The sequence below is a fragment of the Hibiscus syriacus genome, unplaced genomic scaffold, assembly GCF_006381635.1.
Source record: "Hibiscus syriacus cultivar Baekdansim isolate YM2019G1 unplaced genomic scaffold, ASM638163v2 tig00111876_pilon, whole genome shotgun sequence".
NCBI lineage: Eukaryota > Viridiplantae > Streptophyta > Magnoliopsida > Malvales > Malvaceae > Hibiscus > Hibiscus syriacus.
In genome coordinates this window covers 126,216-150,720 of record NW_024063207.1, presented here as the reverse complement: position 1 = coordinate 150,720, position 24,505 = coordinate 126,216, and the positions used below count along the sequence as shown (strand labels likewise).

At 35.2% G+C, this 24,505-nt stretch overlaps 1 protein-coding gene across 1 annotated transcript; it reads left to right on the top strand.

Annotated features, from left to right (window-relative positions):
* The first annotated feature begins 11,568 nt into the window (after nucleotides 1-11,568).
* Nucleotides 11,569-13,568, top strand: LOC120172630. Its single transcript, XM_039180041.1, has 2 exons — nucleotides 11,569-12,594; nucleotides 12,858-13,568. The coding sequence occupies exons 1-2, from the start codon at nucleotides 11,569-11,571 to the stop codon at nucleotides 13,566-13,568; spliced, it is 1,737 nt and encodes a 578-aa protein (XP_039035972.1).
* The last annotated feature ends 10,937 nt before the right edge of the window (nucleotides 13,569-24,505 follow it).

Sequence of the window (24,505 nt, the reverse complement as noted above, 5' to 3'; positions counted from 1 at the left end):
CCGTTGAAGTGTGGAGACACGTCAACTGGTCGGGACTCTTCCATGGAGAATGAACCGGAAGTGGACGTCATCTTTATCGATTTAACTCTTCCCAAATCGACTCAAGAGGTGATTAAACCTTCAAATGAGTGAGGCTCTGATACCAATTGTTGAGTTAATCGATTGACGAAATCGGCCAAGAGGGGGGTGAATTGGCAATTAAAATTTTGGTGGAAGCTTTTGCAGAAAATTGAAAATAATTGCACAGCGATTTAGAGAGGTTCAACTTTCTTAACCAAAGTCTACGTCCACTACCTTAGCTATCCACAATAAGGATTTTCCAACAAATTCACTAATTTGTTCTTTCTTTTGAGGACAAAGAGTAACCTTACAACTCCCTCAAGAATTATACCCCAATTCTTGAGCACACTCTTTTTCAAAGAGAAATACACAAATTTACAAACTTACAAGGAAAACCTCACAAGGCAATATGTTTGCACAATTCTAGAGCAAGATAAGAACACTCAAAGATAATTACAATTGAGCACAAATTGTGTTCTTGAAAGCAAAATGAATATTGAAAGGAATTTCGGCTTGAATTGCACAAACTTGATGTTTGATGCTTTCTCTCTTGTTTCTCAATGATTTCTTATTTCTTGTTATTGATCAATGGCTTCAGAACTTGTTTAAATACTCCTTCAAATGATTCTGAACGTTGGGGATGCTTAGTGAAGTCAATAGAGCCGTTTAAGTGTGAAATCAATTAATAAATTCAGTTGGGAGCGTCAGTGCATCGATGCATACCCATGGTGCATCGGTGTATCAGTGTAAAATTCAAATATTTTAACCGTTGGACCCTTAGTGCATCGGTGCACTAAGAGTGCATCAAGTGCATTCGATGTTTCAAAATAACCAGAGTGCATCGATGCATGGCTGGTGCATCGATGCATCAAATGCATTCGATGTTTTCATAAAATCCTCAGTGCATCGGGTGCATGGTATGTGCATCGATGCATGAAATGCATTCGATGTTCAATTTAATTCATGGTGCATCGATGCATGGATTGGTGCATCGGTGCATCACTCTGAAAAATTGATTTTAGGCTTGATTTTAGTTCAAAATACTTTGTGAAAATTGTTTCAAAAATATATTAAGTACAAAACACAATTTTACACATTTAGTAAGGTTTGAACTTGATCTTAAAAGACTTGGAGTAATAATTTGATATTCGATTAATTGAATCGAATATACTTAGAAAAGCATTTGTAAAATCTTAAAATTCATTTAAACTAATTTGTTATATCGAAACATCAAAATGTTTTCAACAATTTTGAAATTTATATAATATATAGTCTTAAAAAACATTTTTGAAACATATAATATAGTTTTAAAACGTTTTTAAAAACTGTAACATATAGTTTGAAAACATTTTTAAAATTATATATAATATATGGTTTTGAAAATATATTTGAAATATATATTATATAAAGTTTTAAAACTTTTTTCTTTATATATCATATAGTATTTTATTCTTTTTATTTATTATTTATTATTTATTTTTGATTTTATTATTTATTTAATCATTTTTTTTGATGTTTGTCAAGGTCCAAGAATCTAGTCTAGTGCACAGGTCAAACAGTTGGGCCTGAACCAGCCCAAAATCCTTACGGTTTGGGAAACCCTAAGGTAACATGTCTCACAACACTGCGCCGCATGGGAGAGCAACAAGACCAGTCAACAGTGTCACCGAAATGGCCGGCCAGATATCCCGAGACTGACCCATCTAGGATGGTCGATAAACCACAAACAACGTTAGGCCCGAAAAGTACGGGAATGACCCCATCATCACCGAAAATAGCCCTGTTAGGGGGCTATATAAATACCAACAGAACCATTAATGGGGGGGGGAATCAACGATCAAACCCAATAACCGATCACAACAGAGACAAACGATGAGAAAACAACAGTCAAACATCAACAGTATCAACATAGAACAAAAAGATGCAACAATAACAGAATCATCGAGCCATAACCCACGGCCAGATCATCATACGAGTCACAACAGATTCCAAAAACAACAAACACATAAATTGAACCATAAGCCATTACAACATCAAAAACCCAAATACAATATAAAAAAAACCAAAAACATCAACATAGAAGTTGTCGAAGGCCTCTCATCGGAAAACGAACGGTCACCGGCGGAAAAGGGTAAAAAAGTCAAAACTTTTCCTTTAGATCTATGTCGGAGGAGCCGTTTTAAGGGAATGTGGGGCTCGATTTTGGTTTAAGGGTGTTGTAGGGAGCGTTTCAGTGGGTCTGGGTTTTTCTCGGTCGTTGGAGACGGCGGTCGGAGCGGCGTCGGGCGACGGTCGGTGGTGGCCGGCCATTACCTCCGGTGGAGGCATTTTAGAGAGAAGGGAGAGGAAAATTTGTTCTCTCTTTCTTAGAGAGAGAGGAGGAAAAATGCAAATGAAGAGAGAATGGGGGAATAAGCCTATCTTTAGGCTTTTATAGTCCACGGGAAACGACGTTGTTTTCCCAATGACTGTTTGCATATTTTCGGTGTGGCCTAAATTCATTACAGGTCCCTCGGTATTTGTATTCCTACTATGGAAGTCATGAAATGAAGTCTTATGTTATTTTAATTTAAGCTATTAGTTTTAGTCATTATTATTTTAGTCAAGTTTTTATGTTTTATTTCTCTTTGTGTTATTACCCGAATTTAACCCCTAGGTTTGTGTATCCTTTGTTTTAGTCACTATTTTTGTTTCTTATTTATTTTATTTTATTTTTTTGACTTTGACACTTTTATTTAAATTTTGGCATTTTGATATTTCTTTTATTTTTATTTGTTTTTTTAGTTTTTTTTTTAATATTTTTAAAACATTTTTCCGATCTTTTCTTTATATTAAGCCTTTTATTTATTTTATTTATTTTATTTTTATTTTTATTCTTCATTTATTTATCCATTTTTTCTCTTTTTATTTCATCTCTATTTCATTTATTTTATTATTATTTTTAATTATCGTTTATTTATCATCTAATATTTTTGACTTTTTAGGGATAATTTCAATCGATCAAAGGTAAGTAATTCGAATCGAGTAATTTAAATTTTAATTTTCGTAATTAAAGACAACCGCTAAATTAATTGGTACCGAAAGGGCGGTTCAAGGGTACTAATCCTTCCTTGACCGTAATCGACTCCCGAACCCGACACGTTTCTGGTACAACGCAGATCCGGTAAGATGGTGTCCGACCCACCTAAATTCGTTTTAAAGTGGTCGGTGGCGACTCCAATTCATTTAATCCAAGTCGAAGCCCAATTCAGGGCCCAACCGAAAGACGGTTCTGACAGCTTGGCGACTCCGCTGGGGACAGGTAAGTGAGTCAGGCCGAAATTAATTTTCGATTGTCTTTTTATGCGAAAATGGTAAATTTTAATTTTAATTTACTTATTCGATTCAAATTATTTACCTTTGATTATTTTTCAAGTAAATAGTTGTACTGACGTTTTTTCAATGATTTCCGATTTTCAAAATTTTCATCTTAGGCTCTATACCCGAGCTCTGAACCTTATTTAAGTGGGGGTGAAAGCAACGCCTTCGTGTGAATTTACTCACCGTGCGGGCCTAGCAAGTAGTCTTCGGGATTCATATACCTTATGTCTTCGTGTGAAATTATTCTCCGTATGGGCATAAGGGAATGTTTACTCTCGAGTTTAACTTAGTCCACACAAGCTTGTAATGGGCTTAGGACTAAGGGTCTGGAAAGCCCAAGGGGGCAGCGGCAAGGAGAAATCGAGTACCTTTTTTTTAGCACCTAAATCGGGAGAGTACAGGGAATTAGAGCCCACCCCAAAACTTCATTCCAAACCCTAGATTGCTTTGATTTTATTTCCTATTTTACTTTATGTTCAAAGCATATGAACTAGACAAATATGCGGTTTAGGATTTGTTTGAAATTAGCATACGGGATAGAGATCATGTCCGGGTAGGAATTAAAGCATGTGGGGTAGATAGCATGTGGGGTAGATATCATGTGGGGTAGGATTTTTCATTTTTATTATTGTTTTGATTTACTTCACTAACTCTTTTTTATTTTTGTTCTATTTTATTTTGTTTTCATTGTTTGCATCATTTAAAACGAGGTGTTGATCCACCAAAACGTGTTTGATAAACATGAATAATTTGCATTAATGGACAAATGGGTTATAATACAATGAGATAAAAAGCTCAGAAGCCCAGTCGTGGTCCAAGAATACTCAGAGGCAGAGGTTGTAGGGGCAAGATGAGGAAAAGGTTACTGACCCGGAGAGTCATTTCAAAAACTACGAGAATAAGATGGAGAAACCCTAACTCAGCTGGAGATCATTATTGACGAATTCCATAAACAAGTCGATAAACTTCGGATGGAGGGTTTCGATGACACTTTCATTTGGAATAAGCTCGGCATAGAGTGAAAGGCAGAGACACAGTCCTTCGAGACCTTTTTGGGGGAAGTAACTCGTCACCTGCACAAGTTAAACCAAACCAAAATGGTTCGACGGGATATTCAACCGGTGAAAAGGCAGAAGACGAATCAACTTGTCAGAAGCTATACGGTATCTATACCATCAAAAAGTTTTTTGTCTCTTCAGACGTAACATTTTTGTCCTCAATAAGGATTATTCAGAATAACAGACACATTTTTGGATCAATGCCTCGAACATTTCATGCATCATGCATTCTTGCATATTTCGCATAATTTTCTTTTTTTTCGTTGCATTCACATGAACTAACAAGAGATTTTTATAACGGAAGGGTACAAACACTGGACATATTTCCACAAGCTTCGGACACGTATCGTCCTCATTCAAACCGAAAATAATATAGAAGCCAAAATTACTCAGATCGAAGAGAACATGTTGAAGCTTCAGAGAGAGTTAGAAGAAAAGATAAATCAAATTAACCAGAGTACCCTATATGCAATCACGAAAGGACAAGAGTCCTTAGTCGATCAGATCATTGCCAAGTTAGCTGGCCTATGTCTGACAAGTGCTCCTGGGAAAGGCTCATCAGAAGGGGTAATCATGCCACCTACCCCGCAAGTGGTTGTCTCACCCAGAATCTTACCAGGACTTCAAGATAATTTAGATAGTTTTCGCATTCCAAAACTTGATGAGGAGGCCAAAACAACGAGGGTAGAAATTACCATTAAACTATGAGGTAGGACGAGTGAAAAGCTTCCCCTGAAGAAGAAAGAAAGAGAGATCATCAACATTTCAAAATCGTTTGTAGCCGTAACCTCTTCTAGGAAAGAGCCAAGAAAGGAAAAAGAGCATTTTGATCCCATTCCCATGACATACAAGGAGCTCTATCAGCAACTGGTGTCACCTTATCCCAAGATACCTCTGAAGCCCCTATACCCCAAGTGGTATGACAAAAATGTACACTGTGAATATCATGGCAGTGTTCTGGGGCATGCTATTGAAAATTGCCTCCCTTTTAAGAGGGTTATCCAAAGGATGCGCAACAGGTCCAAAATCACTCCACGTTGCATAGAACCCTCTACCTAATCATCAAGAGAATAAGGAAAGTGCAATCACCGAGGAAAAAGGTAAAGAGGCCAAAACCAAAATTTCTGAAGTGAAGTCACCTCTTGCTTGGGTATGGAAGCAAATGATAAATGTAGGGTTTCTTGCACCATATCATAGCACATTAGATTCCAAAGGTGGCGGTCATTGCTGTTATCACAATGAAGATGGACATGATGTACAAGAATGTGTCGAATTTATAGCCTTGATCCAACTAATGATGGACAGAAAAGAGATGAAATTTTATGATGAAAGCAATGACACTCCCAAAGCAGAAAGAGTCATGGCAAATGAGGCATCCTGATGAGACCTTATTCAATTTTGAGGCATTCTGTTTGAGTTTTTTTTTTTTCATCTTTTCTCAAGTTTTTTGTAAGAACATTTGAATAAATTTATGTTACTTTAATGATGACGAGCAATGAATCACATTTGCAAACTTGCAATTCTTTGAATATCAACTGAATTAAGAAACTTCGTAGATGATTCATAGTTATAGATCTTTGACAAGTTAACATGATAAAAAACTAATAAAACAATGACTTTTGACCTTACTTCAGAAAGATATACTCGAACACCTTACCATTTTCCTACAAACAACCAATATATCCTTTTCCCTTCATAAGGCTTGGTATTTAGATAGGCGCGGACAACGTGGGGCATCGTTTGCATATGACATTACTATGCTTTTTATTTAAGACGTTCAGTGATGATCATGATCTTCACAAATGGAATAGTCAAGTAGGTTAATATAGTTTAGGTCAGTTGCTTGGAAATTGAACTCTAAATATGAGATTCCTTGACTTTTAAGAACACCTACACTATAACAAGTTCTTCTTGACAAACTTAAGAAATTGGATCCGTATACCCATATTATAATATTATATATATATACAATAAAGCTTGAGTTGTCCCTCTAGAGCAATTGGTTAAACGCCCCGGCTTTATGGATAATATTCAGCTAGCCTGATAAAGGTAATTATTCAATAAAGCTTGAGTTGTCCCTCTAAGGCAATTGGTTAAACGCCCCGACTTTATGGATAAGATTCAGCTAACCTGATAAAGGTGTTTATATATTAAGCTGTCTCTCTAGAGCAATTGGTTAAACGCCCCGACTTTATGGATTCAGCTAGCCTTTTAATGGCAAATTTAAATAAGGAGTTTCAGTAAAATGGACTAAGGGAGCTAAGGAACACCTGTTATAGTCAAATACACACGAGCACTCAAGAATTTCATTTTTAGACCGATATTTCTACACTACCTTTATTAGAAGTAGAAGAGCTTACAGAACTTGAACAAATGGAAGATTTCAGAGGACCGAAATAGAAGGTCTAGTAATTGATCAGGCTAGCTGCGTCATTTTGTCCGCATCCAATTAAAATGCCAAACCAAAGAAAAGTCTATTGCAATAACCAAAAAAATGACCCTTTTATGGCTGAAACCTTAGGTCAACCTAAAGACAACTCATCCATTCGAACATTTGTTAAAAAGCTATAACTCTAAAAACATTAAAAGAGTTATTGATTCCTTTGATATACTTTGAACTCGTGTTTATAATTTGATTCAATTACGAGCCTGAATTAAGGAATAATATTTTCCAGAATTTTTATCATTTTCTCTCCTTAAACAAGAAAAATGAGAAAAACATTTTCAAACAGAACAGTCTCAGACATGAAAGGTCTGTAAAGCCAAAGCTTGAAAGGAGATTGGGGCATGATCGATTCCAAGGACTAGATTGACAGACAAAGCACGAGACTCCATCCAGGAGATAACATATAATTCATTCATGTTACATGCATCTTAGCCATACTTAGGTGCATCACATTCATCATTTTAGCATACATGATTTTTTGTAGCTTTTAAAGTCAAGTTTCGACTTCAGGACGAAGGATACTCGATTCGCAAGCGCTTTTAAAGAACGATGGTGGTTGCTTAACTCAGTAATGAGAAGCTACACCTCAACCGACATGAGGGGCCATCTGCAATTCAATTCGACAAGGAGTTATTCTTGAACTCTACCGAACGAAAATTTGTGTCTTTTTATCTTTGTCATATTTTTCGTTCTATGAAAAAGGACAAAGAGGGGCAACTGTAGACACTCATTTTCATCCATATTTATTTTCTTTTCTTTTCTTTTATACATATATATATCTATACATATATATTATATAGTTTGCAAAATTGTTTTGAAAATACGTATATAATATATGATTTTTTTTAAAAAAACATTTTGGAAATGTATATAATATATAGTTTTAAAAAAAATACCTTTGAAAACTATATAATATGTAATTTTTAAAACATTTTTAGAAAGCATATATAATATATAATTTTTAAAACCATTTTGAAAGCTTATATAATATATAGTTTTAAGATCATTTTGAAATTTATATAATATATAGTCTTTAAAAACATTTTTGAAACATATAATATAGTTTTAAAACGTTTTTGAAAACTATAACATATAGTTTGAAAACATTTTTAAAATTATATAATATATGGTTTTGAAAATATCTTTGAAATATATATTATATAAAGTTTTAAAACTTTTTTTTCGTTATATATCATATAGTATTTTATTCTTTTTATTTATTATTTATTATTTACTTTTGTTTTTATTATTTATTTAATCATTTTTTTCGGTGTTTTTCCAGGTCCAAGAATCCAGTCCAGTGCACAGGTCAAACAAGTGGGCCTGAACCAACCCAATATCCTAAGGGTTTGGGAAACCCTAAGGTAACATGTCTCACAGCACTGCGCCGCATGGGAGGGCAACAAGGCCATTCAATAGTGTCACCAAAACGGCCGGCCGGATATCCCAGAACTTACCCATCCTGGGATGGTTGGCCAACCACGAATAACATTAGGCTCGAAAGGTACGAAAATGACCCCATCATCACCGGAAATAGCCCTGTTAGGGGGCTATATAAATACCAACAGAACCATCAACGGGGGGGAATCAACGATCAAACCCAAGAATCGATCACAACAGAGATAAACGACGAGAAAACAACAGTCGAACATCAATAGTATCAACACAGAATCAAAAGACGCAACAATAATAGAATCTTCGAGCCATAACCCATGGCCAGATCATCACACGAGTCACAACAGAACCCAAACACAGCAAACAAAAAAATCGAACCACGAGCCATTACAACATCAAAAAACTAAATACAATATAAAAAAAACCCAAAAGCATCAACATAGAAGCAGTCGAAGGCCTCTCATCGGAAAACGAACGGTCACTAGTGGAAAAGGTAAAAAAGTCGAAACTTTTCTTTTAGATCTACGTCGGAGGAGTTGTTTTTAGGGGATGTGGGGCTCAGTTTTGGTTTAAGGGTGTTGTAGGGAGCGTTTCGGTGGGTCTGGGTTTTTCTCGGCTGTCAGAGATGGCGGCGTCGGGCGGCGGTGGCCGGCCATTACCTCCGGTGGAGGCATTTTAGAGAGAATGGAGAGGAAAATTTGTTCTCTCTTTCTTAGAGAGAGAGGAGGAAAAATGCAAATGAAGAGAGAATGGGGGAATAAGCCTATCTTTAGGCTTTTATAGTCCACGGGAAACGACGTCGTTTTCCCAGGGACTGTTTGCGTATTTTTTGTATAGGCTAAATTCATTACAGGTCCCTCGGTATTTGTATTCCTACTATGGAAGTCATGAAATGAAGTCTTATGTTATTTTAATTTAAGCTATTAGTTTTAGTCATTATTATTTTAGTCATGTTTTTTTGTTTTATTTCTCTTTGTGTTATTACCTGAATTTAACCCCTAGGTTTGTGTATCCTCTGTTTTAGTCATTATTTTTCTTTCTTATTTTTTCTTTTATTTTTTTTGACTTAGACACTTCTATTTAAATTTTGGCATTTTGATCTTTCTTTTATTTTTATTTGTTTTTTTGGGTTTTTTTAATATTTTTTTAATATTTTTTCTATCTTTTCTTTATATTTAGCCTTTTTATTTATTCTATTTTTATTTTGATTCTTCATTTATTTATCCATTTTTCTCTTTTTATTTCATCTCTATTCCATTTATTTTATTATTATTTTTAATTATCGTTTATTTATCATCTAATAGTTTTTAACTTTTTAGGGATAATTTCAATCGATCAAAGGTAAGTAATTTGAATCGAGTAATTTATATTTTAATTTTAATTTTAATTTTCGTAATTAAAGGCAACCGATAAATTAATTGGTACCGAAAGGGCGGTTCAAGGGTGTTAATCCTTCCTTGACCGTAATCGACCCCCGAACCCGACACGTTTCTGGTACAACGCAGATCAGGTAAGATGGTGTTCGACCCACCTAAATTAGTTTTAAAGTGGTCGGTGGCGACTCCAATTTATTTAATCCAAGTCGAAGCCCAATTCGGGGCCCAACCGAAAGACGATTCCGACAATATCGTATATATATTTTTAAAATATCCAATGCATTCGTTCTTTGATCAAATATGCATTTTTTAAAATATTTAATATGGTGCTTATACTTCATCAATGTGTCTAATATGTTATTTGAATCATCACTTTACGTATTATTATAAAATATGAGTTAATACCATTAGTTCGATTTACTTTCTCCATATCTCTTCTCCGTAAGTTGTGCATCTGTTACCTCGTCTCAACATATTGAAACCTCTATGTTGACTGAATCTTTTAGAGATTCTTATCCTCCAACCAGTCATATTTTTTATAGTCGCGTAGATCTCAGAGCCAAATTCATTGTTAGATGATCATATCAATATGTCCTATCAACCTACAAATAGCCATAATAATCTTAAGTATGACACTAATGCTAAGGACCATTTTAAAATCCCTCATGGAAAATTGAGGGAGACTTCAATTCTTCTCATTTCTTCTGCTCTTATTCTCAATAGAGAACATCGTTTGTCACCTTAAATAGGTCATCCGTAGTAAAAGTGCCAAATGCAACTCTTCACTGAAATAAAATGTGATAATCTTTTATAGTTGTCATAACTTAATTGTACCATCGATTAGGCCATCTGCAGCCCTCATCTCTACTCTACAGCATCTCTATCTTTACTCTAAAGATGAAACAATAATTCATCTCCAACACTATCTCTACATTACCACCAACTCTACTTTATTCATAATATTTAAATATTAGTATGTTTATTTATCTAATTTCAATGTATTTTTATCTATCTTGCAATTTAATATACTTGAATTTATTATATTATGTTTAATTTTTATTTTATTGTGTAGAAATCACAATAAAAAAACATAAAAGATAGAATAAGAGAAAATAATATAACAAAGAAAAGGAAAAGAAAAAGAAAATAACAAAATAAAGTAAAAAAATAACAAAAACCAAAAATAACAAAAATAAAATAATATGTAGCGCAGCTACAGTGCAACTCTAGATGCAGAGTATCACTGTAGTTTTTCTCTACTCTAGCGTTGAAAATGGAGATGGGTTGGAGTTGAAATTCATCTCCAAAGTGGAGATTTTCTCTACTTTAGCGATGCGCTAGAGATGATCTTAGTACACATCGTACTTGAACTATCGTTTTATATATTATATGATACATGAATTAATATTATTAGTAAGTACCAAATTAATCAATGAAAAATTGCAAAGTATTACAGTAAACATACAAAATAATAGTTGAATGATACTAAATATATTATCAAAATGTTATAGTAAACATACAAAATAGTCTCAATTTATCATCCTGAATTTTTAATGGCATCGCATGATTCTAGGGTTCTCCGAGCGTCCATTAGCGGGTCTAATGGGTTCTGAGATTTTTATTGTGTTCCGGTGACTTGTTCAGTTCTCTCTTTCTTCTTTTCTGTCTCCTCTTGTTCGGTTTTCTCCTTTTCATGGATTGGCGGAAATTAATCCAGGGTTCAACAAACCAACAACTCAACTATTTTCCCCCAAATGAGAAAAACGGCGTTCGAACGGTTCATCCTCCACCAGAAGTGTTTAAATGAGGAATCCCTGATTGGAAATACTCTCTTGTGGGTCAATTTCTGGGTGCAGCTCCGAATTTTGCAGCAATGAAAAAGATCATCATCAGTTTATGGAAATATTCACAGCAAGGTTCTAACGTTCAGGTCAGTTATGCTGGACCAAATCTCTATCTGTTTTCAATCGATTCTGATTCTGCTCGTGACTGGGTATTAGAAAATGATCCCTGGTACATCTATAATAAGCCTTTGATCCTTAGGCAATGGGAACCCAACTTGAAAAAACTTCATTTTGACCTAACCAAAATTTCAATTTGGGTTCATTTATACAATGTGCCACTTGAATTATTCACTAATGATGGTTTGAGTTACATTGCTAGCGCCATAGGGTTTCCTTTGTCAATGAACTCTGTCACAACCACTAAAACTAGATTGGAATTTTCCAAAGTCTGTGTTGAAATAGGGGTGTCTGATGTGATTCCTAAATTTATTGATGTTGTGCTTAACAATGGCCAAGAAACTTCTATTTTAGTAGAAATTCCTTGGCTTCCCCCATGTTGCAAGCATTGTAATTCTTTTGGTAATAGTTCTAAAAACTATAAAAACAATCCAAACTCCTCCCATACAACTCAAGTATGGAGGAAAAAGGATCCTTCAACCTCTGATTCTTCAGGAAACAATAACTTAGCTTCTTCAAATGAGGTGGATTCTGTCTCTGTTAAGGAAAATGTTGCTGGCAATTTTATTCCACCTCCTCTTCCTATTACTACCTCTTATTATACTTTTCCAGTAGAAGACACTTATCCATCTTCCTTACCATCTAGTATGGAAATTGAAAATGATCTTGCTTGTGTCTCTACTACTGAACCTGATTCAAATAAAGGTTCTAAATCTCCTATTAAAAAGAGTAGAGCAAGGCCACCTAAAGGCAAATTGGCCAAATCTTTAGCCGATTCAAGTAACCGTTTTGAGATCCTTTTGGTTGAAGAGACTACCCAAGCCTCAGAAACCATGGGGAAACAACCAAGAGTGGCAGCATCAGGTGTAACAGAACTGTTAAAAGACCTTAAATCTAAAAAGAAATCTCATCTTGATAAGGTGAAAAGTTTGTCAGTGGTTAGTAAAAAGGGGGATACATCCTCCTCAACACCAGAGAAATGAATGTAGCTTTTTAGAATGTTAGGGGATTGAACAATCCCCTAAAACAAAGTAGTGTCCTTAGAAGGGCAACCCAAAATAATGTAGATATCTTTTGCTTACTGGAAACCAGAGTTAAGGCTAAAAAATCTGCTGATATTTTTGCTTCCAAATTCAAGAATTGTAATGTCTTTTGTAATTATGACTTTGCTGTAAATGGTAGAATTTGGCTTATGTGGAAGAAAGGTTTAGACATCACACTTTGCTATGCTTTAGCTCAAACCATTACTATTGAATGTTCTTTCAACAATTCCAAGTTTCTGCTCACTGGGATTTATGGTCATAATGATGGAGTAGCTAGAAGAAGTCTTTGGCAGGACCTTCGACTCATTGAATCAAGGTATTATAATCATCCTTGGATCTTGGGAGGGGATTTTAATGTCACCATGTACCCTCAAGAAAGTTCTAATCATGAACAGTTGGGTTTGTTTTTTTTTTCCTCTGAAATGATTGATTTTCAAGAAGTTTCTCATGAACTCCATCTTCAAGATCATCCTTACTTTGGTCCAACTTTCTCTTGGAGCAATAAGCAAACTGAAAACTTCCTTGCTAGGAAACTTGATCGTTTTCTCATAAACCCTTTATGGTTTGAATTTTTTAACCATTCATTTGCTGAATTCCTAGCTCCTGGATCTTCTGACCATTACTTGGCTTTGGTGAATCTGAATAAAGAGATACATCTTAACAAACCTAAGCCTTTTAAATTTTTCAATTGTTGGACTCTTCATCATAACTTCTTGAATATTGTCAGTCAATATTGGTACCCTCCTTATCAAGAAAACCCTATGAAGAAGCTCTTCCTTAAGCTTAAAAGACTTAAATCCAATCTTAAGCAACTCAACAAGGAATCTTTCAGTGATATTTCTGCTAGGGTTAGGGAAAAGCAGGAATAGATTGAAAAGCAGCAACTACTTTCTTTAAGAGGTTTAGAGCCCATTGAAAAGGAACTCAAGTTGCAAAGGGATTTAAATGCTTTAGAAGAAGCTGAGGCGATGTTCTTAAAGCAAAAAGTTAAAACTCATTGGCTCAAAGAGGGGGACAAAAACTCTAAGTACTTCTATTCTGTTATTGCTACAAAGAATAAATGTAACACCCCAATTTAGGGGCTAAATTTAAGAAATTATAAAATGGTGAATTTAATTGATATTTGGAAGAAATTTGGGGATTAAATTGTAAGATTTCAAAGATGGCATACCGTTTTAAGAAGTGCAGGAAGTTCAGTGGCTAAACTCTTGGTTTAGCCATTTTTAATTATGAGATGTTATAAACCCCCAGACTCCCGTATGTTTCTGGAAAATTTTCCAGTTTTCCACTCCCGTTCTCCCTACTTCCAACTCCGATCTACTCGCCGTCCGACCTCCAAACGACAAGCCGAAACAACCATCGTGTTCGTTGTCAACCGAGGAACAAAACCCCTCAAACCTTTCGTCGTGAATCATCGCCGTTCGTCGTGAATTTCAGTCGGAAGTATCGTCGGTAATAACTCGGTTTTAGTTGGTTTTTCATCGATTCACGACGATCGGGTCATCCGTTTACGACACCTCCCGAACCATCGTGTTCCTTGTGCCGTTCCGAGTCCACCGGTGTTCTCCTTTTTCTCCGGCAGCGGCGGCGCGTTGGGAGGTGAACCGGTCAAACTTCCCGATTTGTTGAAATCGAGCTCTCCGCCGTTCAAAATTGTGAACCGAGCTTTGTAAGTATCTCGAAATCGCTCAAAATAATTTTTAGAAATTTTTCCGGGATTTTATCACTGTTCACGCGCCCCCACGCGCCGCCACTGCGCGTGGGGAAGGGAAAAGTGACCGGTTTGACCGGTTTTGGAACTGTTTTGACCGGTTTGACCGGTCACAACCCGACCCGACCCGTTGACCCGACCCGACCCGTTTACCCGACCCGTTTACCCGACCCGACCCGTTGACCGACCCGTTGACCCGACCCGTTGACCGTTGACCGTTGACCGGAGTTGACCACTGTTGACCAAAACTTTGACCGGCTTTGATCGGGCATTAAACAACCTTTGACTTCGACCGAGTATACCTATCCTGACATTTTTCGACGTTCCAAATCCGATTCCGCTGTCCGTTTTTCGAAATTCGAACCCGAAGGCCTCGAAATTGTCAGTCAAACCCGTTGACTTTGATTTTGACCGAAAATTCCAAATTTCTGAAAAGTCATATTTTATGCTTTCGACGTCCTGAATCTGAATCCGAAGTCCGTTTCACCAAATTCGAACCCGGTAAGCCGTCTTTCACTAATTTATCACCCGATTCGATCCGTTTATCGTAATTAAGCTCCGTTTCTGATATAATTTATGTTGATATGTATCTGAGGAATTATTGGAAGTTGAATTGAAGATCAAAGGCATTCGAATGGAATTTTTATGGTCGATCAGTATTGCACGGAAATTGAGGTAATACTTTACTACCTCTTTATGCTTTATGGAACATGTTGATATTGGTAAATGCATGAATAAGATAATGTTGGTCACTTTTGTGGAGTTGAATAATTTATTCACTCGATATGAATGTGGTAGAAATTCTGTAACTGAATACGGATCGAATGACTAATATAAGAGATTGAAAGATTGTTAGAATTAAATTACAAGTTTGTGGATAGTGATAAAGAAATCAGACATGGATTTGTAAATTATATTTTATATCATCAAAGGTTAAATGTTAAAGGTACTTGGATGGGAAATTATGAGAATACTTCGGTATGGTAAAAATACGAAATTACCCTTATATTGGAAAATGATAAGAATTGTCCCTGGAAGTGGATTAATAAATCTGAAAAGACATATTGATATGATAAATATATTGATGTGCATAAGAAATGATAGTTATACTTAGAAATTATGGATAATCGGTTTTTAACCCCAAGAGGGTTTATACAAGATACTAGAAGTGTGTTAAGGGAATTATTTCAAGATCAAAGAGTGTTCAAGAAAGCAATTAATCATAGGATCTCTAAATTATATTATTTTCGTTAAGAGCTAATATCGAACTTATCTGGTTAAGAAATTACGGAAATGCCCTTATGAGGTAGAATAGTCTGAGATGACTCTGAATGAGAAAATACTTAGAGGATTCGTACTTAACTCGATTAAGTATGGATTTAATTGTTAAGATCCCGACTTAGTGTAGGAAAATTCCTGATATTCCGTTTGTAAAGTCTGAGAAGACACTTGACCTGAAAATGTTCAAATAATGAGTAAATACTTGAAGAGTAATTTATCGGGGGTATTCTGCTATCAGAATTGTTCGAACGGACTGGAATAGATAATAAATTGGAATTAAATAATAAGATCGGATTGAGGAAAAAGATTGAAATACTGTGGATCTGTAAAATAACCAAAATACCCCTGTAATAGAAATGACCCAAGAGCATCACCAAGCTCAGGAATGATTGGATATCCTCGAGCTCTGAAATGAATAGAATAAAACTGAACATCAAATTTACCAAAATACCCTTATGGCCTAAATTAAGTAAATGTCTTGGATTAATTAAGGAATCCAAGTAAGCATAGGTATTGAACTACCTTTAAAGGTAATGGAAAACAATTTAAGTGAATAGATCAACCCTAAAGCTATGTCAATACCTGAATGACATAGATATTACTAGAACATGTGTTCGTCTTCTCAAGTTTGGCTCGATGATAAATTTTGGAAGTATTCAGCTCAGTTCTAGATCGTATTCAGTACTAAGAATTGGATGTTTGTTCGATAAATCAACCACGAAGACCAAATTGAATGGAATGGAAGTAAAACATGTATATGAAATTTAGGAACGTTTGAATTACTCTGGAAAATCATGAAGTAACTGGAATGGACATGACTGCTAAATGAACTAGGTAACCTCAATGACTGAGGATTTAATAAGTGATTTGGATAAGTCTGGAAACTCTGATGAGTTTACGTAGTGTACAATTACAATGGGTTATGAACAAATTAATCAAGTACGTCATCATTTTATGATATTGTGGAAGCGTGGAAATGAAATAAAAACATTGGAAGATTTATTCAGCGATGATTCCGAAAATGGTATGCGGACAAGAATTTGTGTATTAAAGAGTAAATACCCTAGAAGGAAAATGAACTGATCAGTCAACATAGATTGTTAAGGTTCTTAATCTTCGTTCTCAAGTTGTTCGATTATCCAATCAATTGACATGGATGTAAAGGATTCTGAATACCCTTCTAATTACGTATAGCTTCTGAAAACTGTCCGAATAAAATAATATCTTGATAATTCACATTCTGAATAACTGATGATTCTGTCAGTTAATGAACTCTTCCAATAGTGATTCTAAATTCCAACATTCTATCGACATACTGAAGAACTGTGTTTCTCTGCCTGATACAGTACCTCTAAATAATACCTGTAAACTCTGGTGTGTTCCCTAATTACATGAATATTTTATCTGATTTCAAATTTGAATTCTGTTATGATACCTGACCTGGATTCTGATCTGATATTGACATGGATTCTAATCTGATACATGATATGGATTCTGATATGATACTTGACTTGAATTATGTTTTGATTTTTGATATATCCGTTTATGGACGGAACATGTTTTACTGGGGGGGTAATGTTGGAGGAAGATTACTTGGAGGCTCCTCGGCTTTGTGCTCAGGGCCTTACTTGCAGGCTCCTCGGCTTTGTGCTCAGGACCTTACTGTTCGTGACGGGGTTGTATGGTTCTGGGAAACCTATACATTTTGTTCGTGACGGATGGGGGTATATATATATGTATTTTAAAAAGATCTGAAAAGTTACATAGTTTTTGGGAACACACTAGAAAACCTGTTCTGATCTCCTGAACCTAGACATCCGAAATATTTCTATCTGAAATGAATATTATCTGTCACTACCTGCGATATCAATGAACCTCAGCTCAGCCAAAGAAATCTGTAAATATCGGAATCAATAAGGAAAAATACGTTTATCTGTATCTGCATGTTCATCAGCATCTTCTGGTAGTTCTGTATTACTGAGCTTTCCAAAGCTCACTCTATTACTCACCTTTTCAGGTTAAAAGAATTGTACCAGTGCATCTATTGACTTCAGTAAGGGAGTTCGTTCGGCGTTGTTGCAGAGTATGGTACATGTGATTAGGGGGCATGTAATTGTATTTTGATTTATATACGAGTTTGGAAATCTGTTTTATTTTTAAATAGTGAAAACTGATTTTATAAGTTTACATGTTCCGTTAAAAAGTTTTTAATTTTCCGCTATTTTTACAGTGGGTCGCTCCGGTGGCCCTAATGTGACTTCCCGGATCGGATCGGGCTACCCCCATCGGTCTGGGGGGTTACAATAAAAAAGACACCATTAAAGCTATTATTGATGATCAAGGAAGGAGATTAGACACTGTCGAAGACATGTCCGCTGAGTTTATTAATTTTTTCAAAAACCTCCTTGGCTCAACCGATTCGAATGTCACTAAATGTTCTGTTAGCTTACTCAAAGATCTGCTTAATTCTATTCATATAAGTGATAACTATCAAGGAATTACTAATGAAGTCACTTCCCAAGAGATTTATGAAGCTATTTATAGCCAAGGTAACGATTAGGCCCCAGGACCCGATGGTTACACGCCTCTTTTCTTCAAGAAAGCTTGGCCTATGATTGGTGAAGAAGTGATTGAAGCCATTAAGTTCTTCTTCAAAGAGTTTTTTATTTATCCTGCTTTCAATGCAACTTCCATTGCCTTAGTTCCCAAAATTCCTAACCCTAACAAAGTTTCGGATTATCGCCCAATCTCTTGCTGCTCTGTCATCTACAAGGCTATCACTAAGATTATTGTCAAGAGAATCAATTTTTTGCTCCCACAGATGATCTCCCCTAATCAATCTGCCTTTGTTAAAGGGAGAAGTATTGTTGATAATACTCTCCTTGCTCAAGATATTATGAAAGGGTATGGGAGAAAAAACATCTCTCCTAGGTGTGCAATCAAGATAGATCTTCAAAAAGCCTTTGATTCAGTTCACTGGGGTATTATTCCAATTATCCTTAAGGCTCTTGATCTCCCTACTTCTCTTATTGACTGGATTGTTGCTTGCTACTCTAATGCTTCTTATTCCATTGCTTTTAATGGAAGTCTGATTGGATTTTTCAAGGGTGCTAAAGGTCTTAGACAAGGTGACCCTTTATCCCCTCTATTGTTTATGTTAGTTATGAATGTCCTATCTAAAATGCTTAATACTACAGCTGCCAAAGGGATTTTCAACTTTCACCCAAAGTGTAAGAAAATTGGCCTTACACAGTTAACTTTTGCAGATGACCTTCTTATTTTCTGCAAAGGTAAGCTTGAGTCTGTCTTGGGTATCAGTACTGTCCTTAACTCTTTCTATGAACTTTCTGGTCTTAAACTCAATGCCCTTAAGAGTGAAATCTTTACTGCTGGAATTTCTGCCCAAGTTATTGATAAAATTATTTCTTATTCGGGATTCAAGCATGGTCTTCTGCCTGTCAGGTATTTGGGAATCCCTCTGGTAACAAGGAAGCTTTCTCCCAAAGACTGTCAGCCTCTCCTTGACAAAATTTATTCCAGACTTAACCAATGGTCAAGGATGAAACTTAGTTATGCAGGTCGTATTGAACTAGTTAAGACTGTTCTTTTCTCTGTTGCAAATTTTTGGTACATGCAACTGATTTTACCACAATCTGTCATTCATAAGATTGAACAAATTTGCTCTAGATATTTTTGGAAAGGATCTGATATCCCAGCCTCTGGAGCTAGAGTGAGTTGGGATCGAATCTGCATGCCAAAGTTTGAAGGAGGATTAGGGGTTAAGGACATTAAGTCTTAGAACAAAGTCTGCACAATTATCCATATTAAAAATATGTTGGCTGGTGAAGGTTCTTTATGGGTCGCTTGGACTCATAAATACATTATCAAGCAACAAAATTTTTGGTCCATGGATATTCCTACCTATTCTAGCTGGACTCTTAAGAGAATAATGAAGCTTAGATAGCTTGCTTATCCTATTCTGTCTGCAGGATAAAAATGTTCCAAAGGTTTATGGGAAGAGGTTAGATCGAATAGCAACAAAGTTTCTTGGAAGAAACTGATCTGGTATCCTTTGCATATTCCCAAACACAGCATCATCACTTGGATGATAATTCTGGATCGTTTGCCAACAAAGAACATGCTGCAGAGATTTAGAATTCTTACTAACACTCAGTGCATCTTATGTTCTGAAGCTATGGAAACAAGGAATCATCTTTTTGCTGAGTGCAAAACGTCAGCCTCTATTTGGAACTCTATTCTTCTTCTTTCAGGTATTCAAAAACCCCAGCTATCCTGGTCTAACTTCCTTATTTGGGCGTCTACAACTTGGAAAGGTAAATCACTTATCACTTGCATCCTCAAGCTCTCTTGGTGTGCTTTCAACTACACAATTTGGGAGGAAAGAAATCATAGGCTATTCAGAGGTGCCTACAAAACCGAGGGGGAAGTACTTCAAGCTATCAAGCAAACTGATAGTTCTCACTTAAGTAACAGAAACATTAATAGATTTGATAGCTCTAATATTGATATATGTAACAATTGGGGTATATTATGATTCTGTTTGTAAATAGGTTACCCTTGTTTTTGTTCCATTGATTGGATTGGTTCTTTTGTAGCAACTTTGCTTCCTTTGGATAATAAAACCTTATTTATCCAAAAAAAAACATACAAAATAATAATTGAAGTATCATACTAAATATATTATCAAAATACATATTATACATTTAATATTTTTAAAATACATATATCACATTAAAGATTTAAAAATATTGATATTTATATTAAATATTTACTCAAAATACATCTACTAAAAAGGACATTATCTCTTACTTTCGCCCTTTAACTACTATGGACAAGTAAAAAGTTTCCTTTTTTGTTTTTCAAATTTCAAGGCATGATAATTTGTTTTTGATTAAAACGAATACATGGTGATGGAAGATGGAAGCAGCTACCAAAAACAATTTTGGTTGGTTGAAAAGTGAGTTCATAAAAATACGAATATTTTTCACTTTTAGTTAAAGCAAATAATAATAATAATAATAATAATAATAATAATAATAATAATAATAATAATAATAATAATAATAATAATAATAATATGACATGAAATGAAACAACGTTAAGCATCATAAATTTCAAATTCGGACAAAAAGTGAAACCAACATTGAAAGTGAAGAAAAAATAAGCACCGCCTCCCACATGTTTCCAAACATAATAGTTTAATCATTAATTGTTTATTAGTGTAAAGAAGTTAGTATGAAGTAATTGAATGGGATTAGGTTTGTGAAGAACTAATGACAATTTCTTCCACGTTATGGGTCAATATGAAGATTTATTCAACACCTAAATACATCGAGTTGTGAAGAATTTGGTATATAATTTGACAAATTTAGATTGGGATATTAATATAATGTTAATTTTGTGTGCATGTTTGTGTCATACTTACAATCATAATTATTACTCATAAGTTATTAAAGTATATAAAAGTGGTAATCAGTCAATGAATTTTATCCTAATTCGTAGTTCATGGGGTTACGAAGGAAACTTCGAGTTCATATTGGTCATGGGTTGAGAACGGGAATTGAACTCTATGAGATCTAATCTCCCGTTGTTCCTCAGTAACTCAGCGGTAGAGCGGTCGGCTGTTAATTGACTGGTCGTAGGTTCGAATCCTACTTGAAGAGATATGATTCGTTCCGAATTTTGATTCATTCCGAATTAAAGAATTCAGAATGTCAGAATGAAAGAGTTTGCTTTGACTGTTAAGAACAGGTAACCCGTTCCCTATGTCTTTGTTTCTATTGCCATTCTATCTCATCATATCACATTCTGTTCAGCGATATTTGAGAATCACCGTTAATATCTCGGTGTAGGTGTCCGGGATAATCCTTTGTTCCATAGTTTCGGATTTATCAAGGGTCTTGTCAAAGTTGATAACCCGTCAAAATAGTTATTTTATGAGAAGGTCCTTTCTGATGGTGACCTCAAGAAGCAGATGTGATGTCAATAGAAAAATATTCTTGGACTTTATTTATGATTTGCATTTGATTTTGAGATGAATAAGAACTTTTATATGGTTAAAGATAAATTTTGCGTTGATGATTGAGTGTAATATTTTAAATTTATTGAGTTTTTTCAATAAGATCTAAAGTGTTACATAATTAGTAGTAGTAATCTATAATTCAAATAGTTTAATTTATTGTTATTTTTTATTAGAAACTTATTTGATATTTTCATTATTTTCATGTTGTTTACTAGTTAAGCCTAGTTTTCCGGTCGTCTTTGTATAACACCTTCGCCTTGGGATCAAGGTGACCCTTGTAATTCAAACCATTAATGAATTTGCCATTGATTAATATGTTTTATAGAAACAAATCAAAAGAGAATTCCGGGTAAGAAACACAATAAAATCCGAACTATGTGGAAAGGTCCAACCTGGTGATGGCTATTGGTCTATACCTTGATATTATTGAATATATATCATATGAAAGTAAAAAAAAAAAAAAAGAACTTTGACACTTTCCTAATTTCATAAACAAATTTAGTCTACCCAATCTAGGTCAAATGTTAGGTTCATGTAGTAGTTGTTGGTACCAGCCGAGAAAATTGCTTTCACATATATGCACATGGACTTTCCTCAAAGCCTCTTTGTAAAACCATGCATATATATATATATATATATATATATATATATATATATATATAAGGTTAGGATTCATTTTTCCAATGTAAACTTTTTAATTTTATATTTTTTTAATGGTTGTTGAATGAAAGGAAATCTACCGATAAAATTATTTTTATTTTTTAGTAGATATCTTTTCATTTTCTACCGTTAGTTTTTTCCATTTATTTTTTTATGATAATTTGATGAGTGAAGATAGATGACTGAGACTATCTTCTTATTTTTATAGCAAGTATATTATATTTTCTATTGTTAATCTAAATAATCTATTTTATTCATCCAGTGATCCTAAAAAGATATAAAACTGAAAAGTTTAAAACATTGTGAACAAATCTTTTCTTAATAATTGTGATTACAAGGTAATGTGTTTAGAATTTTTCTTAATCATTAACAACGCACGTACCCCTTTAAAATATAACTGATCAAACTTATGACTTCAAGGAAAAGCAACACTTCCTTTAATTAATTAGATGTAATGAAATTATTCGTAATTAATAGAATAAAATTGGGCATAAAAGCTTGTGAGGTATTTGCTTTTCTAACCTTTTGACACTCCAATTTTCCTTATTTTGGTGAGAGTTATTAGAGCTAATTTTTTTGGGACCCAGAAGGAGATACAGTCGGACCATGGATGATAGTGGAACCCAGAAGGAGACGTCCTAGGAAGGACGACAAACCGGTTAACAAAATGAACGATGAAACAAAAACAAACTCAGGCTCAAGATTTCGTCTCTTACAACAAGAGGAAATTGCAGCTACAACGATGGAAGAGGTACAAGTGCCTATCAAAGAACAATTCACAATGGCAAAAGTCAACAAAAGGACCAGACAACAAGAAGGCACTTCATGAGATACTTTCGGGATAAAACCGAAAGATGACGAGAAGCAATGGAAAGCCAAACCTATCAATACAGGTCAGGAACAGAACTCTCCAGGACAAACTTTCAAAGCAGTGGAGGTAGTGCAAATCAATGAAGGCCAAGAGATGGATGTAGTCACCCATAATACAAAGATTAAGAATGGAAACCATGCAGCAGTAACCATTATTGAAGGTGACAGGACTCGGACGAACGAACCAAGAAACAAGAACAAATCAGTGGCAGGCGGTCCAATACGCACGAATAAGAAAAATGTCAGGCTAAGAAAACAATGAGGCCAAGCCATCAAGCAAACAGAAGATTATCAGCTGGGTGGATTCATTATCTCAAAGCTTGGACAATCACATAGCCGAATCCTCTCATCAATTCCCAAACGACAAGTGACCTTGACAAGATAAAAGAGAATTATCTAGAGGGACAAGACGAACAATTAGAAGATGAATCTGGAAATTTAGTGGACGTAATTGTCCAAGAGGAAGGAAATCTTCAAACACTGCAGTAAGGGTAGAAATACTCAAACGATTTCTTAATAATGGTTAATATATTAATGTGGAATTGCCAAGGGGCAGCAAAACCGTTATTTCGGAGAATTCTCAAGGAAATGATTCACAAGCACAAACAGCAAGCAATTGCTATCCTGGAGACTAGGATAAGTGGTGAACAGGCCGACAAAACCATTAACAATCTTGGGTTCGAAAACTCGTTTAGAGTCGAAGCGCAAGGTTTTAGCGGCGGAATATGGATTTGCTGGAAAGAAGATACAGAAGTAGAAATCTTTAGAGTGTCGAATCAGTTTATTCATGGTCGGATTAAGGACGATAAATCGAAGCAAGTCTGAACGTGAGTAAAAGAAAGCTACTATGGGGAAAAAATTCTCCAACTTGATCCAGGTAACAAGGACGCTTGGGTCCTAGGAGGAGATTTCAACAGGATACTGAGGATTAATAAATCTTTTGCGGACTTCGTGTTTTGATGCCGGAGTTCAAGACGTTAATTTCATAGGTCCCGAATTCACTTGGAGTAGAGGCAATTTGTACCAGAGATTAGACAGATTTCTAATCAACGAAGGTTGGAGCAAACTCTACCCAGATTCTGTAACCATCTACCTTGATAAAATCGGATCGGATCATCGCCCAATTTATCTCCAAACGAAAACCCAAATGACAGAAAACAAAGACAGACCATTCCGATTCTTGGCAGCATGGTTAGAACATCCTCAATTCACGGAATTCCTAGCTGAAAACTGGGATAATA